The sequence below is a fragment of the Xenia sp. Carnegie-2017 genome, unplaced genomic scaffold (genome assembly GCF_021976095.1).
Source record: "Xenia sp. Carnegie-2017 unplaced genomic scaffold, XeniaSp_v1 HiC_scaffold_13, whole genome shotgun sequence".
Lineage (NCBI taxonomy): Eukaryota > Metazoa > Cnidaria > Anthozoa > Malacalcyonacea > Xeniidae > Xenia > Xenia sp. Carnegie-2017.
In genome coordinates this window covers 9,677,538-9,698,219 of record NW_025813436.1, presented here as the reverse complement: position 1 = coordinate 9,698,219, position 20,682 = coordinate 9,677,538, and the positions used below count along the sequence as shown (strand labels likewise).

General features: G+C 34.0%; 3 protein-coding genes and 1 pseudogene across 4 annotated transcripts; 1 reads left to right on the top strand and 3 right to left on the bottom strand.

Annotated features, from left to right (window-relative positions):
• Positions 1-49: 49 nt before the first annotated feature.
• LOC124451153 lies at positions 50-8,542 on the bottom strand. 2 transcript variants are annotated; one of them, XM_047001786.1, is made up of 5 exons: positions 8,083-8,542; positions 7,748-7,909; positions 1,489-1,585; positions 1,093-1,409; positions 50-1,023 (listed from the first exon to the last, which is right to left on the bottom strand). In XM_047001786.1, exons 1-5 carry the CDS (start codon positions 8,474-8,476, stop codon positions 428-430), a joined length of 1,566 nt encoding a protein of 521 aa, XP_046857742.1. In that variant the 5' UTR covers positions 8,477-8,542; the 3' UTR covers positions 50-427. The 2 variants fall into 2 exon arrangements, with proteins under 2 accessions (XP_046857742.1, XP_046857749.1); XM_047001793.1 differs by lacking the exons at positions 7,748-7,909; positions 8,083-8,542 and adding exons at positions 1,651-1,812; positions 1,986-2,184.
• On the bottom strand, positions 3,821-7,012 carry LOC124451176. Its single transcript, XM_047001806.1, has 6 exons — positions 6,817-7,012; positions 4,969-6,690; positions 4,632-4,793; positions 4,470-4,566; positions 4,162-4,390; positions 3,821-4,084 (listed from the first exon to the last, which is right to left on the bottom strand). The coding sequence occupies exons 2-5, from the start codon at positions 5,420-5,422 to the stop codon at positions 4,231-4,233; spliced, it is 873 nt and encodes a 290-aa protein (XP_046857762.1). The 5' UTR covers positions 5,423-6,690; positions 6,817-7,012; the 3' UTR covers positions 3,821-4,084; positions 4,162-4,230.
• Positions 8,543-9,737: 1,195 nt separating the features above from the next.
• LOC124433376 lies at positions 9,738-13,131 on the bottom strand. The gene is given in 9 exon segments (XM_046983136.1): positions 9,738-10,038; positions 10,162-10,656; positions 10,702-10,866; positions 10,868-11,083; positions 11,445-11,742; positions 12,181-12,208; positions 12,541-12,641; positions 12,789-12,827; positions 12,905-13,131. Coding segments are annotated over 8 exon segments (1,071 nt in total). The 5' UTR covers positions 12,936-13,131; the 3' UTR covers positions 9,738-10,038; positions 10,162-10,463.
• A 5,469-nt stretch (positions 13,132-18,600) lies between these two features.
• Positions 18,601-20,365, top strand: LOC124451235 (annotated as a pseudogene).
• The last annotated feature ends 317 nt before the right edge of the window (positions 20,366-20,682 follow it).

Here is a 20,682-nt window from a genome sequence, read left to right as displayed (position 1 = left end):
TTCGAGATGCATCTACAGAAAATCTTCTATTTACCTTCAAGGTGTACGGATTTAGTTCTCATCCTGAGCCCGGATTTTAAATTACGGATCTTAAATTGAGGATTAATCTTAGATGCAGGAGAATCTAGGTTCGTTCGATCAATTTTTAAAAAGCGTATTTGTAGAAAGACTATTGGGTTTCGGTTTATTCGAAAATGAATGTTTCTCACCATATTCGTCGATGAATTGTGAAGACCGTAGACTTAACGGACTGTATGTACCGTGTGTGGATATTTTATGACTTAAGTCTCTTTTGCCTAACCTTTTCTTGAGATATTGAGTATTTTTTCTCTCCTTCTTTGAATCCTCAGCAGTATCAATGATCATTTGAAGTCTGGCACTGGCGCTATGGTATGAATGTGGACTATTGGTGGTCTTTTGAAGTAAGCTATGGGCCGTTTGAGGAACAGTATAGGTGGTTTGCGGTACAGTACGTGTGGTTTGAGGTACAGTACGGGTGGTTTGAGGCAGTACGGGTGGTGTGAGGTACACTATGGGTCACTTGAGGTACAGTATAGGTGGTCTGAGGTACAATTTGGGTAGTATGAGTTACAGTATGGGTTTTTTGAGGTGTAGTATGAGTTATTTGAAAAGCATATTTACTAGACTTATCTTTATTTCTTCTGCTCATTCTTATGCCAGTTGGACTTTGTCTAATCATTGTGTTAGTATCATTTGAATCTACAGAATCTTTCTTTGTGTGTAAATGATTTCTGGCAAAAGTTTTGGGCGAATTGTTTAGGTGGGGTGTTGCTGTATTGTTCCCAAGTTTCCCAGAGCCATAGTGATGGACGAATGGATCTTTTGATGAAAATCTTGCAGTGTTTGAACCTGGCAACCTTTTTTCTAAAGACTGATCTACATAATGCCAAGATTTTCTTAGCTTTTCATTAGGATTCACTGTTGATGCAGCAGAAAGTTCTCGACTGTCTTCATCCATCATGAATGACAATTCTTTTGACAGAGAATCATGAATATCTGATGCTATACACAAAAAGATCTTCAGTTACTTAATATCATCCTTGAAACATACAATTTCTTCACATCACTAACCATATTTCTTGACACTGTGCTTCCGTAGGTCACTGATCTTTTTATCATGATATAAAGAGGTATGAAGGTCCCCTCCCATGTTAACTGGATTATGACCATATATGGACTCACCAACCAATACATCAGTGCTTGAGCTTTCTAAGTCCCAACTCATATGTTTTTTCCAGTCATCAACTTTTGCGTCATCTCTTGTCTTGTGTGATAAAGCAACTTGAGGAAAAGACTGATCACTTGAAAAGAGTTGTTGTTCGAAGATGGATGGAGATAAAGACCTTGAAAATCTTTCTTTTCTTCTTGGATGCATTCTTGGAGGTGATCTGTGTAGAATACAATATATCAATTACTCTAAGTAAATGTCATTTTTGTATACCACGCTTTGATGAAATCAAAACTTACATTTTACTTCCATATTTGCTTTCATGAATATCATCAATCCAGCTGGGATAGTCTTTAGGTTCCAAAATTTCATTTATCCATCCGGGATGAGGAATTTCTAAATGACCAATATTTATTAAGCAATGAATACCTCCACACGTCTAAATGGCCTAAACATCTTACCTTGTTTTGTGTTTTTATAAAAACCTTTCACTAGCATATCTGTATTGATGCTACCAGCAATGCTTTCAAAGTCAGAAACACTGTTTGGAGAAGGAAGAGTTGACAGCTCCATATCTTCGTCATTAAGACTACTTGAATCATCATGTTGATGTTTGTCATCTCCTAAATCATAATAAACACATATGTATCTAAATGAGATTGTTATTTTCCCAGAGAGACTTTGTACAGAAAAAAAACAACAATGTGACACACAGTGATAAATTGTTTTCAGGAGTGTGGAGAATACTGGGGATGGAATTATTTGAGGAAAATAAACTTTCTTCTTATACTCCAACCTTCTAGATATTCATGGTCTGTAACTGTCTTTGCATCCTCCAAACTTGATATACTGCTTTCACCAAAAGGCACAATCTTTCTTTTTAAATCTTTTACATAAGAATCATTAACCCATCGTACCAAATCATTCTCCATTGCTCTTTGTTTTTCAACGAAAAGTCCTTCTACCTTTGGTGAAGAAGAAACTCGAGGCTTCGTTGACAACAGAAACTCATTTTCCGTAGCAACCAAATGTTCCCGGCGTCTGTTTTGTTTGCTCTTGAACATCATTTGTAAAATTTCTGATATATTTTTCTAGTTCTTCTGAAGCGTTTCGAGTAGAAATATTTTGTAATTTTAACACGTAATGTTGGTTCGCTCAATGAACTATCTTCGTTTGAGCTGCTCATAGATGAAAATATGGGAAAACATCATCACTTACTCGCAATAACAATTAAATAAAATGAATAGTTTTCTTTAAAAACATTGCTTTGGAACAAGCAAAAATTTCGTTATGTTGCACATATAAATTGAAGAGAAAAGAAAGAAAGAAATAAGAAAAGAGGTCAAGTTGCATGAGAGGGGTAAGATTCTCATATGTGATAACCCTCTCAATTCGGACCTCAACATAAGATTTCGGCTTTCTATTTATACAGCAAATTGTCACAAAACACCAGACAAGTGGTGCAAATGAATGAATCAAAAATCAGAAACGCATGCGCATACAAGATATGTAATTCTGATCGTCGAATTAAACGTCGACAGCTTAGATGAAACGATTTCTACTCGTTTATATTTTGAGAAAGATATTTTCCTTCAAAAACAGTTCGTATGAAAAGATTTGTTCTCTCACAAAAACAATTATACAGCGGAAATTGCGTGTTTAGAAAGTTTGTAAGAGAATCATTATACATGTCGCAATAATAATCGAAGTAAATTGCTGTGTTACTTGTGTAAACTGCAACATTGATTTAAAATTTTAAATTTTAAAATAAAATCCTGAAAATAAAATTAATGAGGTCAAGGGTTGGAAGTGGGGTTAAGGACTCATATGTTGATAACCTCTTCCGTCGGACCTCAATATTGAAGAATTTAACTTTTTATTTATACAACAAATTATTAATAAAGCCCAAACAAGTGGGACAACGAGATACCAATGCGCACGCTCAAACTAGAACTTTTCAGCACAGAAATTACTACTATGAGATAAAGGGAAAGAAGAGAGAGTTTGCCCACAATCTTAACAGAAAAGAGGAAAAGCAAAAAGTTGGACGGATTGATGTCTACTCACCTAAAACTTTGGCTTCCTTATATCAGATGGCTGGGCCAAAGTATAATTTTAATGATAACAGTACATCAAAAACTTATAAACAAGTAATCATAAAAGTTATTAAAATCTTTTCATTTTCCTTCTTTCATTCTCATTTTTAATTTCATCTTTCTTTGAATTATGATATATTTTGTTTTGTTCATTAAGTTCATCCAATGAATACTTTTCATATGTCAATTGCCACAGCCAAGAAGGATAATCTTTCTCTGAAGCACTCACTTTGCCTTGATTTTCATCCTTCAGATAGCTAATGCTAGTTTGAAATTCTTGCTTCGATTTAACTGATAAAATTACAATACGTAAGATCAATGAAATATATTCATCTATTGTCAAAAATAATAATTTCTTGGTAGTATTTTCTCAAAGAAAAAAAAAATTTTCAGCTACACTTTACAACTCAACATACCCGAAATTGTTGTGATTAAACGTCTCGCTGGTCCATGACAGTACGGCACAATCAAGTCAGTATGAAAAGAGCATTTTGTAACGAAATGTTTGCTCAACCAAATTAAACTGAACATTTTAGACAAAATTTTGTCTCTGCTTTAATCTATACAGTCATTCTAATTTGTTTAAACTAATAGGACATGAAGTATTTGACATATCAGCTTAAACACCGCAAAGGACGAAAGCTTGGTATAGCAGGCTCTTTCGTTTGCATTCGGCGACATTCGCTATTGAACAAATATAATCGATTGTAATCAAAAAATTCGAACCATGAGTTTTATGAGACTGAACAACTTGTTTGACCTTCTTTTTTCTTTGATTTCAAATTTCTGGCAGCATAAACTATCAAAACACAAAGTTTATCACGATAAAATGAAAAAATGTATTTTTTATTACATTGAAAAATCATTAAACCTTACCAATTATATTCAATTCACTAGGATGCAGCATTTTGAATAGTTTTTTTCCTAAAAACCTCTTCTTTACAATCAAAAATGGACATCAACTTTTGCGTCATCTCTTGTCTTGTGTGATAAAGCAACTTGAGGAAAAGACTGATCACTTGAAAAGAGTTGTTGTTCGAAGATGGATGGAGATAAAGACCTTGAAAATCTTTCTTTTCTTCTTGGATGCATTCTTGGAGGTGATCTGTGTAGAATACAATATATCAATTACTCTAAGTAAATGTCATTTTTGCATACAATGCTTTGATGAAATCAAAACTTACATTTTACTTCCATATTTGCTTTCATGAATATCATCAATCCAGCTGGGATAGTCTTTAGCTTCCAAAATTTCATTTATCCATCCGGGATGAGGAATTTCTAAATGACCAATATTTATTAAGCAATGAATACCTCGACATGTCTAAATGGCCTAAACATCATACCTTGTTTTGTGTTTTTATAAAAACCTTTCACTAGCATATCTGTATTGATGCTACCAGCAATGCTTTCAAAGTCAGAAACACTGTTTGGAGAAGGAAGAGTTGACAGCTCCATATCTTTGTCATTAAGACTACTTGAATCATCATGTTGATGTTTGTCATCTCCTAAATCATAATAAACACATATGTATCTAAATGAGATTGTTATTTTCCAAGAGAGACTTTGTACAGAAAAATAAAAATACAATGTGACACATAGTGATAAATTGTTTTCAGGAATTTGGAGAATACTGGGGATCGAATTATCTGAGGAAAATAAACTTTCTTCCTATACTCTAACCTTCTAGATATTCATGATCTGTAACTGTCTTTGCATCCTCCAAACTTGATATACTGCTTTCACCAAAAGGCACAATCTTTCTTTTTAAATCTTTTACATAAGAATCGTTAACCCATCGTACCAAATCATTTTCCATTGCTCTATGTTTTTCAACGAAAATTCCTTCTACCTTTGGTGAAGAAGAAACTCGAGGCTTCGTTGACAACAGAAGCTCATTTGGGCTTCCGTAGCAACCAAATGTTCCCGGCGTCTGTTTTGTTTGCTCTTGAACATCATTTGTAAAATTTCTGATATACTTTTCTAGTTCTTCTGAAGCGTTTCGAGTAGAAATATTTTTGTAACTTTTAACACGTAATGTAGGTTCGCTCAATGAACTATCTTCGTTTGAGCTGCTCATAGATGGAAAATATGGGAAAACATCATCACTTATTTCGCAATAACAATTCAATAACATGAATCGTTTTCTTTAAAAACATAGCTTTGGAACAAGCAAAAATTTCGTCGTGTTGTACATATAAATTGAAGAGAAAAGAAAGAAATAAGAAAAGAGGTCAAGGTGCATGAGAGGGGTAAGAACTGCATTTATATGTCAGGAAAGGATGAAGTTAACAAGCGCCAATTATTTTTCTTGGCTTCAATTTCTTTTTTTGGTCCTCCATTTTCATACAAATAGTCTAGTTAACTCTTTCCATACCCCTCTCAATTCGGACCTCATAAACATAGCTTTCGGCTTTCTACTTATACAGCAAATTGTCACAAAACACCGGACAAGTGGTGCAAATGAATCAAAAATCGAAAACGCATGCGCATGCAAGATATGTAATTCTGATCGTCGAATATTGTCAACGTTAAAATTAAAACCTGGACAACGTAAATGAAACGATTTCTACTCGTTTATACTTTCAGAAAGATATTTTCCTTCAAAAACAGTTCGTATGAAAAGATTTGTTCTCTCACAAAAACAATTATATAGCGGAAATTGCGTGTTTAGAAAGTTTGTAAGAGAATCATTATACATGTCGCAATTATAATCGAAGTAAATTGCTGTGTTGCTTGTGTAAACTGCAACATTGATTTAAAATTTTTAAATTTTAAAATAAAAATCCTGAAAATAAAATTAATGAGGTCAAGGATTGGGAGGAGGGGTCAAGGACTCATTAGTTGATAATCCTCTCCCTTCGGACCTCAATATAGAAGAATTTAACTTTTTATTTATACAACAAATTATTAATAAAGCCCAGAAAAGTGGTACAACGAGATACCAATGCGAACGCTCAAACTAGGACTTTTCAGCACAGAAATTACTACTATGAGATAAAGTGAAAGAAGAGAGAGTTTGCCCACAATCTTAACAGAAAAGAGGAAAAGCAAAAAGTTGGACGGATTGATGTCTACTCACCTAAAATTTTAGCTGCCTTATATCAGATGGCTGGGCCAAAGTATAATTTTAATGAAAACAGTACATCTAAAACTTATAAACAAGTAATCATAAAAGTTATTAAAATCTTTTCATTTTCCTTCTTTCATTCTCATTTCTTAATTTCATCTTTCTTCGAATTCGATGATATATTTTGTTTTGTTCATCAAGTTCATCCAATGAATACTTTTCATATGTCAATTGCCACAGCCAAGAAGGATAATCTTTCTCTGAAGCACTCACTTTGCCTTGATTTTCATCCTTCAGATAGCTAATGCTAGTTTGAAATTCTTGGTTCGATTTAACTGATAAAAATTACAATACGTAAGATCAATGAAATATATTCATCTATTGTCAAAAATAATAATTTCTCGGTGGTATTTTCTCAAAGAAATATAAAATTTTCAGCTACACTTTACAACTCAACATACCCGAAATTGTTGTGATTAAACGTCTCGCTGGTCCATGACAGTACGGCACAATCAAGTCAGTATGAAAAGAGCATTTTGTAACGAAATGTTTGCTCAACCAAATTACACTGAACATTTTAGACAAGATTTTGTCTCTGCTTTAATCTATACAGTCATTCTAATTTGTTTAAACTAATAGGACATGAAGTATTTGACATATCACCTTAAACACCGCAAAGGACGAAAGCTTGGTATAGCAGGCTCTTTCGTTTGCATTCGCCGACATTCGCTATTGAACAAATATAATCGATTGTAATCAAAAAATTCGAACCATGAGTTTTATGAGACTGAACAACTTGTTTGACCTTCTTTTTTCTTTGATTTCAAATTTCTGGCAGCATAAACTATCAAAACACAAAGTTTATCATGATAAAATGAAAAAATGTATTTTTTATTACATTGAAAAATCATTAAACCTTACCAATTATATTCAATTCACTAGGATCCAGCATTTTGAATAGTTTTTTTCCTAAAAACCTCTTCTTTACAATCAAAAATGGACATCCACTTTTGCGTCATCTCTTGTCTTGTGTGTTAAAGCACACTTGAGGAAAAGACTGATCACTTAAAAAGAGTTGTTGTTCGAAGATGGATGGAGATAAAGACCTTGAAAATCTTTCTTTTCTTCTTGGATGCAGTCTTGGAGGTGATCTGTGTAGAATACAATATATCAATTACTCTAAGTAAATGTTATTTTTGTATACAATGCTTTGTTGAAATTAAAACTTACATTTTACTTCCATATTTGCTTTCATGAATATCATCAATCCAGCTGGGATAGTCTTTAGGTTCCAAAATTTCATTTAGCCATCCGGGATGAGGAATTTCTAAATGACCAATATTTCTTAAGCAATGAATACCTCCACACGTCTAAATGACCAAAACATCATACCTTGTTTTGTGCTTTTATAAAAACCTTTCACTAGCATATCTGTAATGATGCTACCAGCAATGCTTTCAAAGTCAGAAACACTGTTTGGAGAAGGAAGAGTTGACAGCTCCATATCTTCGTCATTAAGACTACTTGAATCATCATGTTGATGTTTGTCATCTCCTAAATCATAATAAACACATATGTATCTAAATGAGATTGTTATTTTCCAAGAGAGACTTTGTACAGAAAAATAAAAACAATGTGACACGTAGTGATAAATTGTTTTCAGGAGTGTGGAGAATACTGGGGATCGAATTATTTGAGAAAAATAAACTTTCTTCTTATACTCTAACCTTCTAGATATTCATGGTCTGTAACTGTCTTTGTATCCTCCAAACTTGATATACTGCTTTCACCAAAAGGTACAATCCTCCTTTTTAAATCTTTTACATAAGAATCGTTAACCCATCGTACCAAATCATTCTCCATTGCTCTATGTTCTTCAACGAAAATTCCTTCTACCTTTGGTGAAGAAGAAACTCGAGGCTTCGTTGACAACAGGAACTCATTTGGACTTCCGTAGCAACCAAATGTTCCCGGCGTCTGTTTTGTTTGCTCTTGAACATCATTTGTAATATTTCTGATATACTTTTCTAGTTCTTCTGAAGCGTTTTGAGAAAAAGTTTTGTAATTTTTAACACGTAATGTAGGTTCGCTCAATGAACTATCTTCGTTTGAGCTGCTCATAGATGGAAAATATGGGAAAACATCATCACTTATTTCGCAATAACAATAAAATAATTTCGTAAAAGCACTATTAATATTATTATTTATTTAACGAACAGACAGGGCCGAATTCATGATGCCATTCAGTATGAATGAATAATAGATACAGGGTTTATATAGTAATATAATACATAAATTATACAATTATACAATTTATGTATCATATTACTTTTATATAAACCCTGTAATTTATGTATCATAGTACTAAAAGTAATATGATACATAAATTACATAATTATACAATTTATGTATCATATTACTTTTATATAAACCCTGTATCACCTATTATTTCATTCATACTGAAGATGGCATCATGAGATGTCGAAACATGTCTATTTTCAAAAAAGTTGTCGTTTATATTAAATGTGTAACAATTAAATAAAATGAATCGTTTTCTTTAAAAACATTGCTTTGGAACAAGCAAAAATTTCGTTGTGTTGTACATATAAATTGAAGAGAAAAGAAAGAAAGAAATAAGAAAAGAGGTCAAGTTGCATGAGAGGGGTAAGAATCATATGTGATAACCTCCCAAATCGGACCTCACAAGATTTTCGGCTTTCTATTTATACAGCAAATTGTCACAAAACACCGAACAAGTGGTGCAAATGAATCAAAAAATCAAAAACGCATGCGCATACAAGATATGTAATTCTTATCGTCGAATATTGTCAACGTCAAACTAAAACCTGGACAGCTTAGATGAAACGATTTCTACTCGTTTATATTTTGAGAAAGATATTTTCCTTCAAAAAAGCTCGTATGAAAAGATTTGTTCTCACAAAACAATTATACAGCGGAAATTGCATGTTTAGAAAGTTTGGGAGAGAATCATTATATATGTCGCAATAATAATCGAAGTAAATTGCTGTGTTACTTGCGTAAAGTGCAACATTGATTTAAAATTTTAAATTTTAAAATAAAATCCTGAAACAAAATTAATGAGGTCAAGGAGTAAGAGGGGTCTCAGAATTTATAAATGATAACCCTCCCGTCGGACCTCATTATTGAAGAATTTAACTTTTATTTATACAACAAATTATTAATAAAGCCCAGAAAAGTGGGACAACGAGATACGCACGCTCAAACTAGAACTTTTCAGTACAGAAATTACTACTTTGAGATATAGTGAAAGAGAGTCTGCCCACAATCTTAACAGAAAAGAGGAAAAGCAAAAAGTTGGACGGATTGATGTCTACTCACCCAAAATTGTGGATGCCTTATATACGACGGCTGAGCCAAAATATAATTTTAATGATATCAGAACACCTAGAACATATAAACAAGTAATCATAAAAGTTATTAAAATCTTTTCATTTTCCTTCTTTCATTCTCATTTCTTAATTTCATCTTTCTTTGAATTCGATGATATATTTTGTTTTGTTCATCAAGTTCATCCAATGAATACTTTTTATATGTCAATTGCCACAGCCAAGAAGGATAATCTTTCTCTGAAGCACTCACTTTGCCTTGATTTTCATCCTTCAGATAGCTAATGCTAGTTTGAAATTCTTGGTTTGATTTAACTGATAAAAATTACAATACGTAAGATCAATGAAATATATTCATCTATTGTAAAAAATAATTTCTTGGTGGTATTTTCTCAAAGAAATATAAAATTTTCAGCTACACTTTACAACTCAACATACCTGAAATTGTTGTGATGAAACGTCTTGCTGGTCCATGACAGTACGGCAATCAAGTCAGTATAAAGTTTTGTAACGAAATGTTTGCTCAACCAAATTAAACTGAACATTTTAGACAAGATTTTGTTTCTGCTTTAGTCTGTACAAGTTCATTCTATTTTGTTTCAACTAATAGAACATGAAGTATTTGACATATCACGTAAAACACCGCAAAGGACGAAAGCTTGGTATAGCAGGCTCTTTCGTTTGCATTCGGCGGCATTCGCTATTGAACAAATATAGTCGATTGTAATCGAAAAATTCGATTACTTGGTTATTTCAAGAACTCCCGGATATCTCTCCATTAAAACGACCAAAATTTTGTCAATGTAATTTTTCAAGCATCGATTTTCATTTTCCAACTCTAAAAAGAAAATAAAACACGACATCATGAACAAAGGAGAGTCTGACTTTTCTTGTCCACTCGTCACTTGCCTCGGATCCTCACTTGAAGATTTTCTACTTCATTTTTTGATTTTCCCCACAATTTTTTCTTCGTGTCACCTTTGACGAAATAAGACAAAAAAATTGACTGAATTTAATTCATTTACAAAACCATAGTTAACGTAAAATATTTCCACCGCCGTTGACTGGGAGATTTTACCTTGAGTCGAAGAATTTTGCTTTGGCTGTAAAGGATTTCCTTCAAACTCAAACTGTAATGTAGAGACCCCGTCCACCGGATTTCGTCATAAGAACAATTGATCCGGATTTGGTTTTTCCCGTCCACGGTTGAGTGAGACAAACTATTTTAGCTGGTGAATGGTACTCGAGGACTTCGAGATGATCAATGGAACATATTGTAAATTCTAGGAAATCATCCGCACTACAGCCTAGACTACATCCGCGAATTGTGATCTTCGTACCGCCACAGGATGGTCCGAATCTAACGGGAAAAATGACGTCATGTCACGTGATCTTTTCTAAGTTCAACAATCGTGTGGTAATTTTCTTTCTGAAAATGCGCGAGATTGATCCATATGGCCTTTTTTAATCTCTAAACTCAAATCAAATCTCATGTATTTTCTTTCTGAATGTCCGTCTATCTATGGCCGCCTTGTTGGATGATTTCTGACGAAGATTTTCTATATTCACAATTTAAATGTCATCCACATGGCGAAAACTCCATTGTTCTTTTACTTCATGTAATAAATGTTATGAATGTTTCCATCAAGTTTGACCACATGATCATACATTACTCATATTGAAAATCCCCACTGTAACGTCATAGTTTTCTCTATACAAACCTTGGTGAGATACCAGTGATCTCAGGTGCCCCTTTCATTGACATAACAGCACCGAGCGAACGCGTCATCACCTGAGGGACTGGTAAGCTTCCACATGCAGGGACATTGGGTGTATCGGGAGGTGGTGGTGGGGGTATTGTAAGGTTCGAGTTACTCACAGCTTTGCTTGGTGTAGGAGGAGCAGGAGACTGATTTTTTTCATTTTCTAAAGCTTTAGAACTCAAATCAAGCGTTGAGGTAGAGCCACGGACACTAGTTGACGCTGAAGCAATTGATTCACGTCGCCCTCTGCAGGAGTGTTATGGTCAACATGATATTCATTTTATTTCTTTAAAAATTCATACCATTAAAAGATACTGACAAATTACCGATATTTTTTAGGATTTTTGATTTGCCAAAAAACCCCTATTTTTATAACACATGTTCCCTAGCTTGTTCCCTTCCTGTTCAAAGCCTATTTTATGATCGGTACCGAGAAGTACCGCAACCCTTAGGGTACATGCGTCTATACACAACTACGCCTACCTTGAGGAGCTCGAAGAAAATGGGTTGAATTTAATCCAATTTTTCTCTTTCTTACTGCGTGACCCAGCAATCAAAACAAAGATCGCTCGTGGTGGCTTGATTTTGCGCTGCAAAGTGAGCCATCGTCTCTGTGAGCAGCAGCTGACGGTAGACTGGAGACGGGCAAAATGATGTTTCCTATGGTGTCTTCGTTATCTAAGACATTTAGTACAAGGGAAGCGTTTGAATGGCCGACTTTGCTAGAAAAGTATAATGAGCGGGAGAGATTAGCGTAAAGAAAACTTGCAATTTTTCGTTTAAATTCTCTGTTGATCATTTCTGAACAGGGCTTCAACTCTGAATTGAACTGAATATAGAACCGAAAGGCCACCTTAAACTACACATGAATATTCTTACGTGAAGTGAAAATTTTACATCTATATACGCTTGTATAAAGTAAAGACCCACATTTCAAATTAGCCCAGTGTAATGACGAGCTTCCTCAGTATGGCCGTGCGTAAGACTGGGACAAGTTGAATTTCAGACTATCAGTTGAATTTATTTGAATGGTATAAGCAAAGCTTTTTCTTACATAGCCTTCCTCATTCCAAGAAGGGTTCTCTCCTTTCACAATTTCAGTGCGATATTTGTCTTTACCGACTCCAAAAACGACTGAAGCACTACAAACACCTGCTCAAAAAAACCGTCAAATTTGCAAAATATCGATTAGAAAAGCTTTAAATAAATAAACAATGACATCAAATTGTGCTACACAGTAAAATATAGATTGAATAAGAAACCATGAGTTTATGAGACTGAAACAATTCAAATTTGTTTGACCTTCTTTTTTCTTTGATTTCAAATTTCTGGCAGCGTAAACTATCAAAACACATAGTTTATCACGATAAAATGAAAAAATGTATTTTTTATTACATTGAAAAATCATTAAACCTTACCAATTATATTCAATTCACTAGGATGCAGCATTTTGAATAGTTTTTTTTCTAAAAACCTCTTCTTTACAATCAAAAATGGACAAAAAACAAACGCTACGTGCAAATACGGCAACAAACGAATAACACATTCTAGCAGATGACAAATAAACAAGATCAGTTAATGAATTAAATAAACCGTCCAACCGATTTAATCTAGTGGTTAAATCCAGTTAAATCGTAATTAGCAATAAATCCAAACCAGTGATCCAAACCAGTGGTCGAAAATAACCATATTCCATAATGCGTAATCAACTCAGTAATACACCAATTTCAGTAAATTCTCCATCATTAAAAGTCAAGACCATATTTTTAAGTTAAGAACAATATTTAGTGTACCCTTCTTCCTCGTGTTAAAATATTTTGCTAAATAACCATGCTAAATAGCAATGCTAAATAACCATCGAATAAAATATTGATATATCATTTTTTTATGGACTGAGAACAAGAGCTTTGTCCCCAGTCCATCACTAGAGGAGGGAATTCTGGATAATTTGTTGATAATTAAGGCTCTTCTTTGAAAGAAAACAATTATGTAAACAGTACACAATAAACAATTGCTGCAACATTCCAATGGTTGTCTTTTGCATTATACTAATCAACTCATCATTCATTCATTGAATTGGTTCATCAAATTTTTAACATATTTATTAAAATCTCTGCTTCATTAAAAACATTAAAAAATTGCGCCTTTGGTTTCCTTGTACCAAAAATATAAAGGTACGACTTGTCCACCATTATTTAGTATTACATACTCCTTTTGAGAGATGAATAAGAAAGCTGAAACTCCATAGACTAAACAGGGAAAGCCAAAATTTATACACTTCATAAAATTAAAAAATCTGTTCTCAATAGACAAATCTTTCCAAGGTTGTTGACTACAATGGTACTTTATGAATGGAAAACAGCCTGTACGTAGAACATGGTAGTTAATACCATCAACTGCCCAATTGAAATTGGAAAGACCAAAATGATCATTTCTTACTGAGATGTACGACACAAAGTATGATGTCCAAGGAGGCAGACCTTTCTGTCTCAGATAAATATTTACAATGTTTGAGGCCTTTGGCCGTGTTGAATACCCCTTGAATGATGTGATCAAGTCCTTGAGAATTGAGAAATGTCGCTTCCACAACATTTCAAATAGTTTGCATCAAATTCATTTAACTGCTATCTCTATTTTGTGCTTTTGGTAAACTTTTTTTTAACTATCCAAAGAACCACAGATCTCTTCCTCTTGGAGGCCTCTGAACTGTATTTTAGTTATTTTAACTTGAAGTATCGTGCTTGTTAGCGCTAAAAACTTTTAAAGGACTGGGGCGGGAAAACCATTGAGCTCTATAAGACCTGGAGGGGAAACGTCAACAAAATTACTATAAATTATCAGCGCGCGGCCGCGTGGTCAAAAACATGGCGGATTTTGGTTGTCAAAGTCAGCGGAAAGACGCGGGCTCATAAAATGAAATTTTTCCCACCCGGATTTGACAACCACAATAGCGATTATATAAAATATCAATGCCAAACACAAAACTTTTAGAAATTTTATCTTTAAAACATGTTGCAAACTTGTTTGGTAGACGGATGCCAGTAATGCCAGAAAAGGAAACATTTCATGATACCGGTAAGCAACGTAAGATTGTTTACCATTTAAAGTGTTCAGTGTTTTGTTTTAAGTCAATACTTGAAGATTGTATATATTTTGTGAATGTTTTACTCCTATAATTTGTTATGTTTATCCATTCTTATTTGTTCTTTACTTAATCGCTTGCTAGACGAGGCAAAGCAACCAGTTCTTATCGAGATATGCATATCTTAAACTCCTTGTTTCAACTGAGTTGAAATGGAGGATTTTTCGATATTTTTCTGAAAATATGAAGCAAATATTAGGACAGAGCTGTATTGAAATCAAATGCAGTGCAAGATTAATTAATGAGCTCTTTGGTACATGTCGACAATAAAAATACCTGTATTAAACAGCTAGCCTGGACAATTTGACAGATGGACAATCAATGATGTGTAATGTATTTTGCTTTATTAAAAGTTTTATGAATGCCATCTGGTGTTTCTGTAAATAAATTGTTTGTTACACAGTGTAGTAAACAGGTTAGTACATCAAAATCAAGATAAAAACTACTTTGTTCAATAATGTGCCAAATTTTGCTCCTACCTTGAAATATTTGCTAAGCAGCTTATCATGACATGCATGAAACATTAAATACAGTACTGCATCATCTGACAAACCATATGTTTTCAATTCCAGGTGATTTAAAATTCACATAAGATGCATTGGTTGCAATGAAGTTGAATGTGGAAGAAGCAAAATTGATGACAAAGAACTTTTATGTCTTTTGAAGAATTACGATATCATTTAAAAGAATAAGAGTAGCAATCTAGTCAAGAAATACATCGGCCTTCAACATGAGACTTTTCAATTATGTATAGTTATTTTTGTACAAAATACTATTTTAGATAAACTTGATTTTTAAGTCATTTACTGATATTTTACCAAAAGACAAAAAGAAAATTCCAAGGCATAATGTAAAATTCAAAAACAAGTTGTTTGAACCTAGAAAAATTAGTATAGGTAACTGTAATTTGTAAGGACACAAGAGAAAGTAGTGCAAGAAGGTTAGCATTTTGAGAATTAATAAGTTCTTGACATACATTACAGGCCATAATATTATAAATAATGTCTGTATAATAACAATTATACAACATGCTAAATATCTTCACCTACATTATAATTATTTAAACAGGTTTGCCTTCATGCAGCAATAAGAAAAGTGTTATGTCAGAGAAACCAATGCACTTTAATTTAAAAAATCAGTATTTTCAATGGGAAATTAATGTAGTTCTGTTCAATAGTAGATCCATGGTTGTCAATGACAATCCAGTTACTAATATCTTGGCTCAAACAGAACCAGCAACATGATTATAGAATTTTGAATTTTGTTCTTTTGCTCCTAGTTCGAGATATTTTCTTCATAAGTTCTCAGTAGATTTATCAGAATATCATAATACCTTATAAGACACCCAGAATCAATCCTACCAAAAAACTCAAAAAAATACATACCTACTTATAATATATTTCCAGTCGACTTAAGTCGTAGGTGCTAACTTTTCTAACCTTTTTGACATTTTAACTAATATTTACTCATCTATTCAAGAAAGACAGTTGCACGAAGCTGTTAAAAATAGTCAAAACAAAGTATTGCGCATGGGATTATGTAAAGTACAACGACACATTGACAGTGAAAGAATGCCGTTTGATATTTATTTCTAACATATTAAAGCATTACTTGACAACATATACGCTATTATATTTGATTTACCTCATTTAAATGTGTGTGTCTATTTCACAAAATCTAGCATTATTTTCAATATTTTATGCTTACGGTATCGTGGTTGTTTTCGCTGGTTGTCATTGATATAAGCAGTAATAGAGTTCCGATTCGGGAGGGAGCGAATAAAAAATTTTTCAAAGTGGAAGTTTTGACAACCAAAATCCGCCATTACCGCCATGTTTTTGACCACGGGGTCCAGGCCCCTTTGCCCCTCCAGTTCTTATAGAGCTCAATGGGGAAAACCGGTAAAGTTGAAAAACATGGCGGAGTTTTAGATGAAAACTTTTTTCAACTTTGGGAAAGAATAAAAACGCCAAATTATGAGAATCTGTTGCTCTAGTGCAGGTTGAAAACAATAAAATCGTCAAGTAATAACTACTTTATGAGATTTATTCAACTTTTTTTCCTACGGGTGGATTTACTGGATCGTTTCTTCAGTTCTTCGTCTTTTCATCGAAGAACATTTATATTGCTTAAAAACTAGCAGCTATATTTTGTTCGAATGTTAATCAAGATTGTCTGGATATAATTGAAAATGACACCATTTATACTTGATAAGAAAAAAGTGAATGGCACACTTTGGGTTATTTTAAAAGTTTCTTATTCAAAAATGAAATGGAGATGCATGGATAAATGGATGTTTGTAAGTCGTGTAGATTTTGATTTTGATGCTATTTGTAGTGAAAATAATTGATTTTTTATAACCTTTATAATGCAACGTTTATATTGTAATAACTGATCAACCATATTTAGCGAAATTTGATATTCAGAAGTAATAATGAGATTTTTCATGTTGTCGCCCATGGGCCAATGTCAATGTATTTTCAATGTTAAAAACGGTTTGCAGGCTCCATTCAATGTTGCTTCGAGCTAATTTAACAAATGTGCATTATTCTATGACAACCTTACGAAGGATAAACTTTTCTTGTCAAAATTACGCGAACATTAGGCAGTATTGTGGTTAGTACATAATTCAATTTAATGAGCTTAAGCTTAGGACATTGACCTTGGTTTGTGAAATATTTTGCATTGTTTTCCTTGACCATATTCGTCTAGCGTTTAACGTTTTCAAAGAAAATATCTTTTTCATTTAATAAGTAGTTAGTAACACAGCCTTCGACACTTTCAACTGCGTTTAATTTTCCTCCGTATGATCAACAGACTTGCCTGTCTTGTTGTTTATAAACATAAGAAAACAACATCACAGCAGGGTGCAGCGCGATGTTTTTAATACGATCGCCTGTTTATACCTGTACAGCTGATTGTCTTACAACGTCGGGAGGTATTCGATGACAAAACACATAACTTGAATCGTTCTTTCGCTTCCGGAAAACGGTTTATGAAATTTGTTAAAAATAGAAAATGGTGTCAATATGGCACAGTGTACACTGTTATCAACGGATGTATCATCGTACGAAAGTACAAAAATAAAACAATACACGCAAAGCCATCACAACAATAGCATTTTCATTATAATTTCCGTTTTAGTCGTTTGAGTACTTCCTCTTCAGGTCTATTAAGGAACAGCTTTCGAAAAATTTGCAAACATTTGATATTGACGATTCGGCTTCGAAAATTAGCTACCCTTTCCATAGAAAATGGAATATACTAATCAATTTTGACTTCCTTATCACATTATTACATTCACACATAAATAGATAATCATGTCATTCCAACTTCAGTGTGTTCATCCTGTTCTCTGTTGTGTTGAAATCATTATGATTGTAAAGTATGCAAATTGCCTATCGTTTGTAAAGTTTATTTCTGTACACTTATAGTCAGTGGGATGCATGATTTCTAAAACATAACTCGCAACACACGTAATTTATCATAGACTTCCTTTAAACAACTGTCTGCCTTATTGAGTTCGGAAAATTTCACATTTTAAAAGAGTAAATTAAAGAATTTCATATGACACTAATGTCAGCTGTAATCAAAACTTATGAAACTTCGGTGGCTTTTATCAGTGCGAACCAATCGTGCGAACGTGGGCAGTAACACGTTCAGGAAAAAACGTGGCATTGCTCATTGAAACCGGATGCAAAATATCCCTCACATGACAATCTTGGTGCATTCTTGTAAACCAAAGCACAATTTCACATTTTTTAAATAAAAATACTCCATTTTCCCCCTTATGAAATTATTTTCAATAATTTGTTTGTGTTTATCTTCTTGTGTCGAAGAACAATTTATTATAAACCTCAAAAATAACGGCTATTTTCAAAGCGGAAACAATTTGCATTTAATGACGTCTGTTGCCTACCGTATTTGCGTCATTAATAAACTGTATATAAAATACAAACGTATTTACATAATTGTAAAGTAGTTTTACTGGCTAGAACGGGCTTGTGTTGAGGTGGAATATAGCGGCTAAAAGCATCAAGTTTTCCTTAGAAATGGCGGATTTAGTGTCGGACGTTCTTTCTGAAATACAAACACCCAGCGTTATAGTAACACCGGCAGAGTCGTGTAATTTGAGTTCGTCGACGAGCGACGAAGACCGTGATGGCCCCTCATTATATCGCTTCAAATGGCAGTTTCATCGAATCCCATTCGGAGAACGAATTCACGAAGGCAAGTAAAAGCCCATATCAAGCGCCGAGCGACGAGACTATTGACAAGATCAAAGCACAAGTTGAGTATTATATGAGTGACGAAAACTTGAGGAAGGACGCTTCTACTGAAACACGTTCGCCGTCACAAAGAAGGCTTCGTCAACTTAAAGTTGATTACGTCATTTAAGAAAGTGAAAATATAACGAAAGATCATCGCGTGGTTGCTGCGAGTCCTGGATTCGCATCTTCTGATCATGAACGACGAAGGTACTAAAATTCGTCGTAAGGCACCGTTACCGCCCGAGTTGGGTACGAGGAATCCAGGGCGTACTATCGTCGTTACAAATCTGCCATTGGAGGATCCTAGTATCGAGAAAGTGGCCGAGATCTCGAAATATGGCCCCATTGCCGTTGTACGCATTGTGAGGAAAGGAAAGAATATCCCACCGGAATGTAAGCACCATTTTGCAACATATCCAGAACTGGCCAATCAGGTGTGTGCGATTGTTGAATTTGAGAGCATGGCTGCTTCGGCAAGAGCTTGTGCCGAGTTAAAACAAAGTGAGGATACAATGAAGGTTAATGAACTTTACGAGCTACAAGTAAAACCAACAAGTCTAAGAAGGGCAAAGAAAACTTACGGATACTGCTGATTCAGATCAAATGAAAGATTCGAAGACGATAAAGGGAATAAGCGGCAGTAAGAAGAAAAGGATAAAGGGACACATGACAAACGACTTGATGAGCTCGTTAAAGGATCTGCTGATGATGGTCACACTAGTTCATCGGATAATGAAAATATTTACTCTTCATTTAACAGTTACAGGAAGAGATATGCAGGTTCATCTGATGGGCAAAGTCCGACTCAAGCAATCCAAAGGCATCTCCAGGTATAAGTAGCTCCAGTCCATTTCAAGTCCAGAAATAAGACCGTAATCCAGATGCATCCTGGCGTCATTCTCCAGTCAATTCCTCAGATAACACCACACCAAATGCAGCCGGTTACACATAGAAGATTTACTAACCAAGGACAAAGTCCATTGGCTGCAAATGCTGATCACAAAATGACCCAATCACTAGGTGTTGAGACAACCAAAAGGACCAGATGGTACCCAGGGTTTTGCTCTGCTGGACGACGTGATCATAGATGTGAGTGCTTAACTCAAAGACAGTAATGATGTTGTATATATTTTATTTGAGTATTCCTTTATTTATAAAATAGTTGAGATCAAATCATTGTTGGATAGATTTGTATAAAATATAGCATTTAAAAGTTTTTGATCAATTTGCAACCAATAACATGCAGGATGTCCTGGAATATGGGTGATCTGCAAACTTGTTATCAAATGGTATGGTTTTTATTTAAACAAGTAACATTTGTGGAGTGTCATATTATTTGGACAGCCTGTACATGATTTCTGTGCAAATACCTTTAAGGGTTCACATTTATTTCATTGTATTATAGAGACTTGTAAATAAAAGAATTTATTTTGAAGAAAGATATGAACTTTTACATGTATGTTAAACAGTTGTTGTCACAAATGAAATCTGTTTTTAATAATCAATCCTGGGAAATCAGTAGTTGTGTTTCACGCATTGACACAATGCACATCCCACGTCGTGATTAAACTGTGTACACCGTTACCCATCTCTATACATCGTCACTTGACTATGTACATCGTTATCCAACTTTGTGCATCGTCATTTAACTATATACATCGTTATCCAACTTTGTACATCGTCATTTAACTATGTACATCAGTACCCGACTTTGCACATATTTATTTAACTACGTACATTGTTATCCAATTTAGTTCATCGTTATATAACTACATACATCGTC

Excerpts from the sequence above, each read along its gene's own strand:
- LOC124451176 (XM_047001806.1), bottom strand. The coding sequence starts at position 5,422 with ATGTTATTGAATTGTTATTGCGAAATAAGTGATGATGTTTTCCCATAT. Across the intron at positions 4,567-4,631 it reads TTATAAAAACACAAAACAAG|AAATTCCTCATCCCGGATGG; the intron begins GTATGATGTTTA and ends TTGGTCATTTAG. Across the intron at positions 4,391-4,469 it reads AGCAAATATGGAAGTAAAAT|ATCACCTCCAAGAATGCATC; the intron begins GTAAGTTTTGAT and ends TATTCTACACAG.
- LOC124451153 (XM_047001786.1), bottom strand. The coding sequence starts at position 8,476 with ATGAGCAGCTCAAACGAAGATAGTTCATTGAGCGAACCTACATTACGT. Across the intron at positions 7,910-8,082 it reads AGACCATGAATATCTAGAAG|GAGATGACAAACATCAACAT; the intron begins GTTAGAGTATAA and ends ATTATGATTTAG. Across the intron at positions 1,586-7,747 it reads TTATAAAAGCACAAAACAAG|AAATTCCTCATCCCGGATGG; the intron begins GTATGATGTTTT and ends TTGGTCATTTAG.